Source organism: Xiphophorus hellerii, chromosome 12 (genome assembly GCF_003331165.1).
Source record: "Xiphophorus hellerii strain 12219 chromosome 12, Xiphophorus_hellerii-4.1, whole genome shotgun sequence".
Classification (NCBI taxonomy): domain Eukaryota; kingdom Metazoa; phylum Chordata; class Actinopteri; order Cyprinodontiformes; family Poeciliidae; genus Xiphophorus; species Xiphophorus hellerii.
In genome coordinates this window covers 13,244,804-13,261,706 of record NC_045683.1, presented here as the reverse complement: position 1 = coordinate 13,261,706, position 16,903 = coordinate 13,244,804, and the positions used below count along the sequence as shown (strand labels likewise).

General features: G+C 37.7%; 1 protein-coding gene across 1 annotated transcript in view; it reads right to left on the bottom strand.

Moving 5' to 3' along the window:
- Positions 1-16,903, bottom strand: part of pde4d (phosphodiesterase 4D, cAMP-specific) — a 210,727-nt gene that overhangs the window by 173,255 nt on the left and 20,569 nt on the right. Inside the window, exon 2 of the mRNA XM_032578259.1 lies at positions 15,745-15,843. Coding sequence (XP_032434150.1) covers positions 15,745-15,789 — 45 coding nt within the window. The 5' untranslated portion in view covers positions 15,790-15,843. The remainder of the gene's footprint in view (positions 1-15,744; positions 15,844-16,903) is intronic.

The window sequence follows — 16,903 nt, the reverse complement described above, 5'->3', positions numbered from 1 at the left end:
AGAAGAATTTACTAATAAAATCAAATTGACTCAAAAATATCTGAACTACTTCAACACAATCTGAATTACCTTGAACTGAAGAGAATTGAAACAAACTGAGGCAAACTGAATAAAACACAAATCAATTGAACTGAATTGGACTGAACTGAAATTATTTGGGTATTCCACGTCAAGAGATTCAACAAATTCTTGTAAAATAGCAAGCCATGTATACAATTTGTTCCGATATAATGAAATAAGTAATTGACAACATGAAAGAACTAACAAAAATGAATGAAAACTGATTTTAGTTATTTACTAGAGCAAGATTAGACATCATTTATATGCATAGAGGTGGAAAATGAAAGAATGAAATTCCGATCTGGTCTTGCTAAGAAAAATTGAATGTCAGTCAACAAAGATAATGCTGAGTTTTTGAAGCTTAGATGTAAGATACTAGAGGAGCATACAAAAAGAGGAGCAGAAACTCTGAAATTAATTAGGGTTTTAGCAAACTAAAAAGATTTTACATTTTTGTACCGATAACATTAATAGCAATGACATTCCCAAGGCTTACAGTAGTAGTGTTTTCTGCTGCCCAACACAATACCAATGATGATAAAACTAAATGAGTCAGACTGTATTATTTTGGTTTTATTTCTTATAAAGTTATAAAGCACTTCTGATTATTAAGATGCCAGAGCTAAAGATTTCTGAGGTAGGTTAAACAGCCCATGTTTCAAGGCACTAACAGCAGCTCTGGTCTGAATAGTTCATGTATGCCCTGCAGCAAGCTGCCAAATAAAAACCCCTTCGGCTGTAAACAAATGCATTTCCTCAGTAGTTTGTGTTCCACTATTCCCTGCTCCTCACTGCAACATATGTCTCTATCAGCCAAGAAAATTGCCCTAAAGTACCGACTTACTTATGTGTATGTGTGGCTTTATCATCCCTCCCCTTTCTGTCACGACAGTTCTGTCTCACCAGTTACAGCTGACACACCTCACCCCCACCCCCACCCGTCCACCCCTGCATGCATCAAGGTGCCAATCTTCATCCAGAAAGTCAAGCAGCCTTTCATTCCCACATAATTACCTGCATTAGACTCATTGGCAGACGGTGGCTTACAGAGAGGAACGGGGGAGCCAACATGATTTCCCATCACTTTTCAGTGGGCTGTAGGTAAAGCAGGTGGGAGGTGGAGCTAATGACTCATTGAGATTCAATTAGTACTAATCTTAAATTCCTTTCATGACACAATCACAGACCACAGAATGAACTTATGTAACGGCCAGCTGATCCCTCTCTCCCCTCGGTTATGCTCCCACTTGCCCTTCAGCTGGCTCTAATCCTCTGTAAAACGTTCATTAAATTCCCCAGTGTCTCTCCTTCAGCAGCTATGATATTAATTAACAAGGGGAAATATTTGCATACTTAAAAAAGTGAGCATTCAAACTGGTGCAGCTCAGTAAATTAGAATGTCAGCCAAAAAGTTTAACTGATTGCGTAGATTTGCTACGCAGAAATAAACACTTAATTGTCACTGAGTTAACTTTGATGCTCATGGCGTCTAGCAAAAATAAAACCCAAACTTCAGGCAGTTGAAAATTTTAATCTTACATGACACCAATACAAAGTGATTTTTTTTTTCTTTTTTAGTTAATTATTTCTACTTTTTAGACATGACAGATGTCCAGCTGACAGTTCTTGACACATTCCCCCCGAGAAGGTGAAGCTTCAAAAGGGCATTGCTAAAGGAGAAATGACCTTTAGCATTGGGTTTTCATTGTTTTCAATGTTGCATCCAAGTATAACAATGGAAGGTTTAGAGGGAAGGAAAAAAACATGTGGTAGAAAGTGGTTCACAAGCAAAAGGATCAAATATTGTGAAGCAAAATACATAAAATAGTTTGAAGGAAGGTTTTAAAGTCTAAACTTCAGCTGGATTCAGAACCTTGAGAATCACTACATGCAAGATCATCCAAGCAATTAGCTATAACCGTAGCATTCATTGTGTTAGGCCACTCTTGAACCAGAGACATTGTCGTACCTGGTCCAATAAGAAGAACTGGACAGTTACTTGGCAGTTTAATAGAAAATGTCATTTTTATCCTTATTTCATCTTTGATGGAACTGATGACACTTTTTTTTTTTTTTTTTTACCATTTATTTACTGATTATATCTGCTGTGTTTTTGTATTTCTGCAAGATTTGTTTTTCCATTGAAGAAGTTTCCTGATAATATTTAGATGTTTCCGCAGCTGTGATAGTAAAAGAGACCTGTAGACATCTTGGGTAAAATACTTAACCTGGCAATTGTCTCAAAGGACTGACGTGTGGAATGTAGTTTGTAAACTTGTTTGATCCTGCACTCATGACTGACAAAGAAGAATTAGAAGTTTCTCCTGAAATCCGTATCCGAATGCTTTTATCTTCGAAAAAAGAAACATAGAGACAAAGATGAATCTTTATCTAATTATTGAAACAGATTCTCATTCTTTGATAAATGAAATTTTCATAACACAGTCTAAGGTCAAATGAAGGTAAACCTGGCTATTGGATAGAAATCAAACTCCCAGAATCTGGAAGAAGAGTGAGCAGAATCTACTGAAGGGCCAGTGAGGAGGTACCACAGTGTTGGTTCACTGTAAGAGCAGCTAACAGGTCATTTGAGAGCATGTTATGCTTCCCTCTGATGGTAAGGTTTATAGAGATGCTGATTTGAGTTTCCAGTAGGACTGGGCAAACACAGCCAGGTTTGATAACAATTACTCAATTCAATTGCAGCAAATTTCTTTGACCTAAAGTCCATAGATAATCTAGGGAGTATCTATGGACCTGAAATCCATGGATACTCTAGAGAGTATTGTTAAGAAGAACAGGAGATGCACCAGATCCAACAATGCCAATGAGATAAAGGTCACTTTTTAAACAACTTGAGCTTGCTAAAGACCTCAGTGGAACCATAAGTTGATCACCTCAATATGGCTTTTGCAGTAGCTGAGGCAGAATGTATCAGGGCATACACTGTATGGTATATGAAGATTTACCAAACTCCTTGAGTTAGAGATACTGGACCTCTGAGGTGTGTCTGGTGGACCCTTCAGTGCAACATCGGTCTTCTGCACACCGAATGCTACCTGGTGTCCTACAGCAATGCAAAAAGTACCATAATCAGGTTCAAGAAGTTATGACTTTCCAGTTTATTCCATTGTTTAGGCAAGTCAAGTTAGGTTTATTTGTATTGTACATTTTAGCAATAAGGCAGTTCAAAGTGTTATATGACAATCTGAAAGTGGCATCAGAGTTTTTATCCCTGTTTTTATTTTTTCAGCAGAACAATGAATAAAATGATCAGTTATTTGTTTCATCTCTGTTGTTATCATTTGGATACTCAGCATACATGTGTGTGTTCCTACTGTATCATGATTATGCACATGATCACTTCATTTTCACTCACTTTGGCTGTTCCTCCTAATGCCTCAAGTGTTTCTCTATGATAAGTGGGATCAGGGAAAGGTTAATTGGTCTGCAATGACTCTCTTGTGCTCTCAGTGGACTTCATATTATAATCTGTGTTGTCAGGTTGACCTGTTCCAGTGTGGCCAATTACATGATTCTCCAGTGGATGTATTTTCAATAAACAGCAAACAAACTTTAATTTGTGGGGAAAGCATTTAAAATAAGAGGAAGATTGATAATATATGAAGGAAAGCGAGAGCATGGTCTGAAGCATATGGGTAAATATTTAGACATTATATTGTCCGGGTGTGCATGCACACCCGGACAATAGGCAATATATTCATTGCCTAAACCCACTTTCCTTGCAGGGTCACGGTACAGCGCAACAGTTGTAGAATATTTACTGCAAATAATTTGCAGTTATTTTTTAAAAGTTTGAAACAGACAAATGAGATCATGGGAAGTGATTGTCAACCTTGTTTGTGGAACAGATTTTATCAGCTAAGTTTGCAAAATCTTTACCCTTTTACCATGAAATTAATGCACAATTTCTATTCTAATCAGAAGGTTAGTTCACTATTTGCAGCTTGACAACATAGACTCAGTTGGTACTAATGTATGCATCAGCCAATCAGTTCTCTTAAATGTTCAGGTCTGAGTTAAAACATACATCCCTGTAACATGTTGAAAATATATTCTAAAAAAATGTATATCTCACAAGTGAACATGATAAAGCAGTGGGTGGCATTATTGGCTTGCAGCCAGAAGTTCCTAGCTTCAAGTCTTGGTTTGCATGGACTTCTGCATGGAGGTTGTATGAGTGTGAGGTTACTTGGCCTCACTAATTTGCCCTTAATTGAGAATAAGAGTGTGCACGGTTGTTAGTTTTGTGTGCCTCTGTGTTGCCCAGTGATGATGTGTTGTACTATTCCCACCCTCTCACCCAGAGGGAATGATTCATGAACTACTATTCTAGAAATAAATGTGTGTTTATAAATGATATTAGCCCAATATTTTTGAGACTTTTTTATTGTCAAAGAGCACACTTAAATACTAGCATTTATATGTGATTAGCTACTTTTGTTAAAATTGCATAAACAGTGCTGATTGTTTAGAGAACATTTGAGAATACATGCACCACACATTCGTAGCCAGATGCTGTCACCATGAACCATGAACTTTAATGGTAGGGTTAGCATTATGACGGGGAGTAACACTGAAATAAGTTTTGAAGAGTTGATTTTCATTCTTTATTCTATGTTGCAATGCTGTCTTTCACTGGAAGTGCATGGACAATTAGGTGAGTCACCCAATGTGATGCAACTGAAGGAGGTTAATATGGCAGAAAAATACATGGAACACCATCCAAACAGAACAAAAGTAGAAGCTATATAATGTAAACCACAGGAACAACTCCAAGAACAGAGCTCAAATAAAATAAATCTCAAAGTCTGACAGATGATAATAATGTGGACAGCTTTAGTTGTTTTTTAAATGTGCCCTGTTAACAATTTAATTAGCAAGATGAGCTCTTTAAGAGTCGTGTATGAGAAAAACACAATTTTGAAGCAAATATTTTGCAATCATCTATTAGTAAAGTGCTTAATTTTTGGCAAATTGAAGGTTAGCTGTTTTATGATGACAATTTATCTTCCTTTCAGGAAATCCATCCCAATCAGCTTTTCTGCAAAGGCTAACAGTTTAAAAGATCCAGATAAAGAGATACTTCAGGTCCTTAAATTAGCTCTGCGACACAGTGAAACTCTCTTTTGGTCTCAGTGAAAAAGTATCTAATCCAGTTGATCTAATTTTAGGGGAACAGGCAGTTTAAGAAATCGATGTAAAATGGGTCAGACTCTAAATTGAGCTCTTACCTTGCAAGATTCCTAAAGATAATCTGAGTCGTATTTCATGGAAGTAGTCTTGTTTGACTGAAAGTTTGCATGCACACCTGGACACGACTGCTTGAATCACTCATTTTAATATCTGCCGCCAATATGAAAATGCATCTTAAGGGGCAGCAGCTGAAAAAAAAAAAAAAAAAAAGACAGCTCACCCTCTGCTTTGATTTACGCTTTTATTATGGAAGTGGTTAAAAATGGATGTGGAATAAAATTTATGAGACAAAAAGAAAAAATAATTCATCCACTGTTTCTGTAGGGGGTTGTAGCCTTTGATGAAAACTCTTGATGTGAGGCTTCACAGAGATGCAGGTGGTTCAATACTGGCTACTGGCACCATTCAGGTATTTTCCCCCACATCAAGCTCTTCCTTATCTGAGGGCTGAAATCCTGCCTTATTATCCTTCATTTTAGAATATTATTCCCTCTCCATTCGGTCCACTTCTTGCCTTCCACATACAATCTGATGAACTGACTTGATATGAACTCCTTCTCAGGATTTCACATTTTAATGGTCCTGCTGCACACCACACATTACTCATTTCTTATCATAATGCAGTGCCGTTTCCAGGCTCAGCCACTCGAGATCCAAAAGGCTTTTTACAAGTGAATCTTTTCAAGTTACTCACTCTTGTGTTCATGATCGATGAATGAATTCATTTCACTTAGATTCCAGCGAATGGGAAATGCATCAGTTGGATCTTTTATGAGATTGGTTTGAAAGTGCTCTCTTTCTTTTTTTGACCTTTTCAGAGATTAATAGGCCAACAAATTTCAAATGGTGTTGCTTGACTTTTTGGATGATATCTGGACAATGTCTCAACTCCGTGGCTTTGTTTGGTTTTTATGACAATTACTCTCAGAGACACAGAGTTGGCGAATTATTAGTATGCGGTGTGTGCACGCTGCAAGAAGTTGTTTCCCTGCAGCTTTCCCTCTATGTTTTTTTAAGCTTACGTTATCAACAGCATCTGCTAAGAGTGTGTGAGTGAAACCTGAGGCAAAGCTAAAAGGCATTCTCTCACCTCCTCGCACAGAAACAAATATCATTACCTTTTCGACCTTCACCTTATCACAATAACTTCATGAATTTATATATTTTAGACTGCATACATCATAAGTTTAAAAAACAGAACTATTTCCTCATGAAAGTTAAAATTCTAGGTCACAGAAACCACTTAGACAACAAAAATATTCACACACTGTCTTTCTTCCATAAGCTACTTTACAAAATATCTGTTATCATGAGATGCTTCAAGGGTTGGATTAAAAAACAGGAATGCACTCTTTTAATTTCCGCCCAGAAGGCAGAGTCAGCTCAGTCTGTGCATCTATTCATGATCAGAGTCATCATTCATCTTTGTTCTCTGATTTTACTGCTGCAATAGATTTTTATTTTTTTTATCAGTGGAGAAACTTAAATGGATTCTGGGGAACACCCTGAGGCAAGAGGAGAAGAGGAGTGACAGAAGCAGAAAGAAGTTAACACGAAAAAGAAAGAAAGATGTCAAGGAAACAAGCGAGGTAATTAAAAAAAACTGATTGGTTTGAAGGAAGTGCAGTGAATCACCAGGCTGAAAAAGACATTTAGTACTCCTGTTTGTCTGAGAGTTCATTGGCAGTTCTCACTTCATTTTTTTTTCTAAAAGCTTTGACTGTATTGGTAACAAACCAGAACATTTTATTTCAGGGTTATTGTATAGGTGGCTTTTTTTCTCTCCAATTTTTAGTCCTTTTCTGTTTTAGAATCCCTGAAACTGCAGAGAGTAATTCATTCACAATTGTTAATTTTACTCTGCTGTAATAGGAATAATTTCTCATAAAACCTGGATTTTCTTGCATTTTATGCAGGCAATGTCAGGCTAAAAAATCTCATAGAGACTTCAGCTTTATTCCATGGTGAGAGTTTCTGGTATTTACAACCAGTGTAAGCGTCTTTACTGCAAAAACAAAGCTGTAAAACTGTGGGGTGATAAAAGAAGAGCTTCTTTTGTCTTCTACATTAGACAGATCACAAGGCTTACCAGCAAATTACATTACCGTCTGTCTGTCTGCATATCTATCTATCTATCTATCTATCTATCTATCTATCTATCTATCTATCTATCTATCTATCTATCTATCTATCTATCTATCTAGATACAGGTTCAAACTTTTTCTTTAAGCTTACCTGTATAATCCTCTTTCAAACATTTCCTTGAGCCTGTTATGAGTCTGCTGCTACTATCATATCAAGTTCCCTCTGTATTATAATTTTTCAAATTTTAGTTAAAAGAAACAAAAATATGCAATATGCATAACGATTTTAGTGTATTTCAGGATGAACAAACAGTGCTGCCTAGCACCTTCTGCAGCTGTTGTAGAATATTCTCTGCTTTCAGAGGCCAAGACTGTACCGACTGGTATAAAATAAACAATGAGTATGCACAAGAGTGAACAAATTTAATAAAATCACAATTATTGTCAGTTCTTTTTCCACCTCCTTAGAGCAATAGGTCATCTCTTTGTCAGGATCTGTGTTTTTCTGTGTCTTGAGTTTTCCGAGTCTCTGTGCCGTCCTGTCTCCCCTTGATCATTCCCAGGTGTGTTTCGTTTCTGTGATTACTCCCTGTGTATTTAACCCCACCTGTGTTCCTTATTCCTCGTCGGGTCCTTGTCTAAGCTGTCGTCTCATTTGGCGTCGAGTCTCTGTCATCTGTGTGCCCAGTCCATCGTCTCATCCTTTGTGTAACCGGTTGCTACCAGGCGTCGAGCCCTAGCTTCCGCTTGGCTGTGCTGCCCGGTATTCTGGACATTACTGGACTGTGTAATTCTGGATTTACTTCATTAAACCACCATTTCTCATCTCATCCTGAGCCTGCTGCGTTTTCCTCACCACCTACACCACCACCACATGACACTCTTACTTGTTTCCTGTTTGAAAAAGTTGGCTGGAGAAAGATACAGGGAAATCCCAGAAGAAAGCCAGTTAGGAATTACATACGACCTCACAAAAGACATGATCTGCAAACAGTAAAGCCAGAGAGGGCTTAGAACAAAGCATGTTCATGTGTTAGAATGGGGCAGTCAAAATCCAGGTCTATTGAGAATCCATGGCAACCTGTGAAAAACTATGCTCAGATATTTTTATTCCAATTTCATTGAATTTGAACTATTTCTCCAAAGGAGAATGGGCAAAACCATTAGCCTCTACATCGGCAGCCCGGACTGACATATATGCAGCCATAATGGCAACAAAAGGTGGTTTAACAAAGCATTTACTCATGAGGAGTTTTTATTTATTAAAAAAAACATTAAAAAATACAAAAAATTGTTCCAATTCATAATTACTCTCTTATTTGTCTTGATGTATCACATAAAATTGTAATACATTAATAAATAGGCTTAATAAACAAGGTACTGTGTGTGGAATAGTGAAACCAGCAGTGACAGTACAACTCTTTGGGTAATGTTTTGCCTGGATTCAAAGGAAAGTGCTATTCACCAGGAGGTTACAGTGACATAAACCACCTACATAAAAAATGACAGTGTTCCTTCCTAAAGGATAATGTGGCCTTCAACATGACAAAAATAGTTTGAGAATGCTCTGGGGATCAAATCAACTGAGGCACGTGGGAGTAAAAGAAGCTGCTACTGAATGCACCACCAAATGAAACAAATCTGGGAAGAGAATAAGAAGCCACAATAATAACTACCAAAATTATTTGTACGCTAAAATTTAACCACTACTGCAAGATAAGAGCATTACTAAACGGACTTCCCCCCAAAATACTATATTGCTCAAAGAGTGTGAAGCAATTCTTGACTTTCGCCTCCTAATCCTAAACTAAAGCACAAAGGAAAGCTAGTGGTGAAATGAGCTTCTATTTGATTGGGAGATTATGGGATGATTTTTCTTCCAAGTTCTGCCCTTTGAATAGCTGGTACCATAATCTGCAGTGTAAACACACTGAAGACAAAAAAAAAAGAGTTATTGGCGGTGTGTTTTCCTGGAGGGATTTCCCCTGTCTTGCTATTACAAAGCTGTGTAATATTACTAAGGCAAGAATCAGGGGTCACTCATCAGTCCGATCATGGTAAATGGCAGGGACATGACCTAGAGTTTTCTGCAGCTTCAGGCATTTCTGTGTGTTGCTTGATGCATAACAAAATAAAAATGAGATAAAATGCCTGCAAACATTAGGGAGAGGATAATCTTAGCATCAGAAGCAGACGGGGGGGGGAAAAAAGAAAAGAAAATAAGCCTGATTTCTTGGCTGAAGCTATTAAACTAGACAAAGTACATTTTCTTTTATTTCATCATCTGGGCAGAAGGTCATTATCACTGTGCTGTAATGTGGAAACTTCAAGATGTATAGTTGAGCCTGGTAGCAGTTTTAATAAAGGTGTTATAAAGACAAACAATTAGAACCTGCTCTGCTTCAACAGAAGGAAAAGCCAGAAAGATGCCACTTCCTGAAGTAAATAGAGGTAAACCTTCACTCTAAGAGGTCAGCAAACATCTTTGCATCCTCACAAACGACCTTTGCAGGCAATTGTTTAAGCATCACTCTTCATTCATCAACCTCCGGTCGCGGAACGAGCACACCGCCAAACATCTCATGCAAGATTAATCACGCTTTAAACACAGTCAACAGGCAGTGAAATGAGAACGGTTAGTGGGCAATAATGTTTCTCCACACACGGTGTAAATTAGAAGATTAAATACAAATCAGACTCCACGTAACCCTTTACTTATCCGAGTCGAGAATTAAGCAACATTTATGTGCAGGCTCAACACAGAAAACTGCGTGAAGACCACACTGATAAAAAAAAAATAAAATTGGCCCAGAGAGATTTTTGAGTGCCTGAGGACATCCCCATTGGTTGGTGATGCAAATCCAATTACATGTTTTGAAATTGCTGCAGGTTGCTCCACTGACTCATGAATAAGCACGCGGATAAGCAGAGGCTGAAAAGCAATTGACAATGTTTTCTGTAGCCCCCACAAATGAGCGGTACGTAGACGGTTCTTATCGACAGTATCATGTCACTGACCTGTTCTGTGTATTGTGCAGTAAAACTTTTCAGAAAGATTTGTGGCAATGCTCAGGGATCACAAAACTATTAAACCAAATAAACTGTCCCAAATAAATACTTCATCAACCATTTTTTAAAATTAATTTTCTTCATTAGACCAGGCTTGTTCTGTTGAAAACATTTGCAAACAGGACTTAGACAAGGCAGTTCAATTCTGATGCTCACAAAAATAACAGTTAGTAGTAAATTACATGAAAAACGATTTTGAAACACCTACTTACAGTTAGCCCAGTCTCCAGAATTTTCACCAGATATTTAAATTCTTGCAATAAACTTGAAGAAGAACTAGCAATTGCCTGGACTCTGACGCCAAGATCATTCACAAACAAACCATTTGATTGTAAAAAAAACAAAAACCAAAACAAAATTTTCTGTAAGTAGTTAAATTAAAATCAAATGATCAAGTGTGCCAACAGATTTAAAGCTGTTTTGCTTCTTTCACATTTCATCATGCTCATAAAACTGCACTTTAAAACAACTTTTTTAACAATATAAGAAATTTCTTTACATTTTAGCGCGTTACAGAAAGCAGATGACATTCACTCTAGTATATTGTTGTCTATTTTCTTCATTTTGTTTTCTCCAGCTGTTCTTTTACTGCTCACCCTCAGCGTCTTCTCCCCTTTTCATATAACGCTTCTCTCTGCTGAACTGCCCAATCTAATTTCGTTGCTCTTTCATTAAATATCTTGTCATCCACTTCCCATCTCCTCTTCCTGTCAGCCCTCACCTGCACGTGTTGTTTGGCAACTGGCTTTATCATTAATTAATGTGATTTTAAGTCAAGACAGATCAAAATCTCCCGTCTCCCTGCTCTTACCAAGCACATTCACCTGCTGTCTTACTGTCATTTTTCCTCATTTCCCTCTGTTGACTTGCCTTTTTCCACGCCACTCACCTGATCCACCAAGCAAAACACTTGGTCTGAACGCTTCCCTGCCAGGCTCTAATTGGTGATCAAGATGTGCACAGGAAAGGAGACAGAGGAGCCTTTTGCCCATTTCTGTTCCCTCATCACATTCACGGGGCCACAGTCACATCTGCGTAACCATGGCAATGCTGATAAGGTGACTCATGACTATTCATCAATGGCACCGCCTGATTGGACAGCCCCCGGGAGCCTTGGGAAGCGTATTCATCAGCGCAGCCTGTGTCCCCGCTCCACCTTAATGTGCCCCTTGGAACGGTGAGGAAGCCTCTCTGCTGCTTTCTGTTTGTTTTTCACACTCACCTCTTGTCTTAATCGCTTCCTCTAGCTTTCCTCCCGTCTCTCTAATTAGCTGTCCCACCCATTCTCTCCCACCGGTGGGAGGTCAAGTCTCATAGCTGCAACCCAATGACCTGCACGCCTCAAGCTGATGAGGTCACCAATCACATCCACGTCTGACATGAGCTATTACTTTCTTGGCTAATTTAATCATTCATCATCCTTGTTATTTCACAGCACAACTGAATGGTAAATTTCAGAGATATTCAATAACTATTCCCCAGGACACTGTCTTTCAGAACATTCTCTTCTAAAGCCCCTTCTGAGACATCAAATGTGAATCATCAAACAATTTTCGCTCCATTGGTGCTGTTTTATTCCATTTTAAAGGTCATTTACTCTTGTCTCCAACAGTTTTTGCAGCAACCTTTTCTGTTTGTACAGTCTGCTCTGTTCTGCCAATAGGAGTATCTATTTTTGTCTTAGCACACTGGCATGAATCAGTTTGAGCAATTCTTAGAGGCAAAGATGCCATTTGATTTTTTTTTTTTTCAAACATCTGACCTTTGGCTTTCCTTTCTGAGAGTAGATTTGGAGAAATTATAGTCATCAATGTTTTTGAAGTTTATCTGACTACATTTTCAGTCCGATGTTTACATGCAATGCAAAAAAAATGGAGAAAAAAATAAGGCAGACAGGTTTAAATTTTTTGTGGAATTCTTACTATTCAACTGAAATAGGAAAAAAATACACACAGGTTGAAAATATCTATACACCACTACTTACATTTAATTTATACTTAGATCCTATTGTATCTGCACCAGTTTTTGATACAGGCTAGTTCACAATTCTTGGAAGTCTTGGTATGTGCTTTTTTTTTTTTAGATTGGTTAGGTTTCCTAAAGTAGAACAAGGTTTCACAGATTTACAATTCAGTTCAAGTCAAAGTGTAGAAAATGTAATCCAGGAAGCTTAATATAAAGATCCTTCATCCACTCCAAAACTATGTTTTATGTTTAATTGGGATCCTTATCTCTATTACTAAGTTGCAGTCACTGATGGAAAAAAATAAGTTAGGATCTTCAAAAACAACCTGTGTCCTGGCTTGATGAAGCCTCGCTTCATAGTGTGAGCGGAAGCCGCGACACACTGGTGGACCTACTGCCTTCACACTATACTGCCCCCTTGTGGCGTACTCCACAACCGCATTCACCTCAGGATCAACCAAATGGATATTAATAACAAGTACTTGTTAGAATATTTTTCCCGTATGAGTGAAATGCTCCTAATAAAGTGTAAATAAACTATGCTCCATATAAATGTGGCTGCACAATTTGTGTGCGTCAAATTAGCAGATAGCTGATTTGAAAGGAAATCAACTATTGGTGAGATTATTAACCTAGATACCAAGCCAGCTGTCATGCATGGTGGTGGAAGCATCATGCTCTGGAGTTGTTCTTTTGTTTGTTTTTTTTGTAAGAACACATTATGTAAATTACTTGAAATTATTATTATTAAGACAAAACTATATCCAAATATTTCAACTCCATATCAAATCAAAGGCCAGGCAAAATTTGCTTGGGTTCCCAAGGAGGACATTAAAACAAAACACCCATCTCACACACCAGACATGTAGGACCACTGTGGCTAAGTGTGTAATTCTCTTGCACTTAGAAGGTTGTGAGTTCAATTCCACCTCCATGTCCAACACAGCCATGTCACATGTTACTGGGGGGAGGTGTAAAAGCACTTATCCCCAAGTGATTTTGGAATGAAGTTTCTAGTATGGCTCTGTGTTTGTGAGAAACTAGGTGGGGCTGGAAAATGTCAAAACACCAACTGCCCAGCATGGTGGTGGCAACATCATGCTGTGGGGCTGTTTTACTCCCAGTGGAATAATGACGACAGCAACTTGTCTCCAAATTATTCTACCTCACCTCAGATCATCATGCAGGTTGAATTTGAGGCAGAATTATGTGTTTCAGCAGAACCATGATCCCAAAAACACATCTGAACTGGTTTAAGAATGGAGAAAGAAGGCTAATTCACTCAATTCCTTTCTCAAAAATTACCAAAATTGTATTATTCTTCCACCTTGAAAAGGCACAGTTCAAATAATCTATTTAAAAGCCAAAATCAATATTAATGCTGATAAGGAGTGGATGTTAACCTTACACTGGCACTGTCTTCACATATTATTTCAATACACCCTTAAATAAACTACAGATAGTGTGATAATATGTTAATGTCCCTCTACACACAGAAGATTGAACAGAAACGTCTCAATTTAAAGGCTGTTTTATATACATGTTGAAATATGAAACAAGTGTCAAACAGCAGCAGATCTGTTGAAAGACATTTTAAGAAATATCTTTAAATATTTTTATCTTATTTGGTCAGACAAATAAGATAAAGATCTGCCTTTATCTTATTGTCCTTCTCTCTGAAATCGTCTCATGCAGTAGACCTACATTTGGACTTGAACTAAAGGTCAGGAGGATGACTGGATATCTTATTTATGTCTGTTAGATTAATCCTGACAGAGGCTGCTGCTGCTGTATCTGATCTACATCCTTCTACTCTTATCTGTGTTGTTTTTGTGAGGATTTGCTGGGAACCTGCCTCGTCCATCCAGATGGATAGAGGTGGGTGATGGACAGCTTGCACACAACTCTGACAACATCGTGCGAGAGACGGTGCAGTGAAGCTGTTGTGGGGGATGGGAGGACGTGATGAAGAGAATGAAAATACCAGCTTTGCACTTCTGTTAAATATTTGTAATTTTGAGCTATACATTTTTCCACTTGGTAGAATCTTACCAACTGAAAAGACAAATACGTGACAGATGAAATCACTCTACTTATTATTTTCTGTATGTTTTAGTCAAACAAACATTCCATTGAATTGTATATACTTGAAATATTTATGTCTCTTCAGCAATAAAGACTTTAATCATTACAGTTTGCAGCTCTACTGGTGTTTCAAAGTAGAAGTAGCTCAATAATAGCCTTTGTTCACTGCAGCAGCACAGGAAAATTATTACAGCTAGGATAATTACTTTTATATACACTGTGGTATTGTGCATTAAAATATGTTTGTTTGTTTTTTATTACTGGTGAAACCAGCTCCATCAGGAACTCCTGATTCCACAAAAACAATTTTTCTGCAAGTCACAACCTTGGAAGTGAAACACTTGAATAAATATTCAGTTAAGGTTTTACACAAAATAGATTTAATTATTGCTTCTCCTATTTGAATACAACACTCACTTATTATGAGGAAACAAGGAAAAATCTCTAATCATGTTGTTTCTTCAATTCTTCAAAAGAGAGTATGAATTTTCTGGAAAAAACTGTCAAGGTGGCCATCAACATATAAAACGTCCAGACAAATCAGACGGTTTATTTGCTTGAGTAGGCGCAAGGCCTTAAGATAAAAGGAAAATATATTTTGAAAAATATTTAATCATAATACTGTTGTTTATAGTTGATATCAATGACGACCACTATGGACTAATATACTGCATTGAGCTACTCCTACTGATGAAGATTTTCTGATATTTAAATACAAATGACCACAATTAACCTTTTATCTTAGACATCATAAATTAGGACAGATGAATAAACAAAATGAGACTTTGCTATTTAGAGAAATCAACAATTTTAGGTGAAGTGTAAATTAGGGCTATCATGGCATAATAGAGTGTATGTTCATATTAGTGGCGCTAATGTAAGCGCCACTATATCACCCAGCAGAGAAATTTGTGAATATCATGTGGAACATTGTTTTGGAAAATAGAAAATAAACAATTCACTCAACATATAAATTGAGCATCAGTATTCAGGGATGTGCATGTAAAATATTCAAGTAAAAGACCTTTCTGCTAAATGGCAGAGTCAAACTATTGACTCTGAAAAGCATGCTCAGAATATCAATCTTCCTACTACGACATGCATCACAGCTATTGGGTTTCAATGCCATCTCACCGTACCACTTTAGATGTTAACTGTGGCCCTTAATGGGTTACTCTAAAACTAATAAATCCCAAAAGCATAACTGAAATCTGATCTATCCTGAAGCATATTTTGAAAACTATAAAAACTGGTGTTAGCTTACACTTTCCCGCTGGCTGTCGTCCCCGGACCGGTCATCCTTTTGCATGTTGCGGGCCACCTCTGGCAGGCCTCGGTCCCTCACAGTTACCTAGAGAGGGAACTAGCAAAGAGCAAACACAAGAAACTGTATACAGATGCAACACTTTAAAACCAGACCAAAAATATTCCACAAATTAGTGAGCAATCACACGCTGTCTACATATCTATTGGCACCGTTGGTAAAGATGTGTAAGGAGCCTTTAATTTAATGCAGAAATATAATTTATCATGGAACATTTCTAGAGAAAGCCAACCTTTCATCTGAGCACATTTATTCACAAGAGGAGAAATTCACAAGTTAAGAAAAAGAGGTTTTAGACAAAATCCCCAGTGGCTCATTTATTGACTTTCCTGCTGGGTGTAATTTGTCCCCAGTATGATGCCTCACTCATACAGAAAGAGAGATCTTTGATTATTCCTTTTTGCACAGTCACTTTAACTCAGGGGTCCCAAACTCCAGTCGTTGAGAGGATGGGTCTCCTGCAAAGTTTTGATGTTACGTCTGCTTCAGCACAAATGCATCAGTAAGTAGCTCGTTAGCAGAACTCTGTGGAGGTTTACTGCGTGCTGAGGAGCTAATTCAGCCATTTGATTCAGGTGTGTTGGACTGGGGATCTGTATCCAAGATCCCTGCTACTAAAAGTTGCAGGGTGGCCCCTGAGTCCCAGCTGGGATGAGTTGGCTTCTCTGCAGCTCACCCCACTGCTTTTCTACATGGTTTATGCCGAGGGAATGAAATGGCCATAAAAGAACCGGGGTGATTTGAATCAGTGTCCTTCAGAAAATACCAGTTTTCTATGTAGTTTTCTTATTTAAATACTCACTTATATTCATACTTATAAGAGTACGAATAAAGGATGGAAGGGCCCTTATATTCCAGATAAACATAAAGACAGGGCTTTCTAATTTAAAGTTCATGCAAACTTGACTCAATTAAGAAATATAAAGAATGAACTAAAAAAAATACGTGAGTTATTTTTTATTTTAAAAGGATTGTAAGGGCAACTAACACTGCAGGTGATTATTATTATTTTTGTAAATGAATTTTTCTGTATTTTTTGTTGTGGATCCTCCCCACCTTCCCCTTTGCAAATTTCCTTGTTTAGTGGATTTTCTGTGTA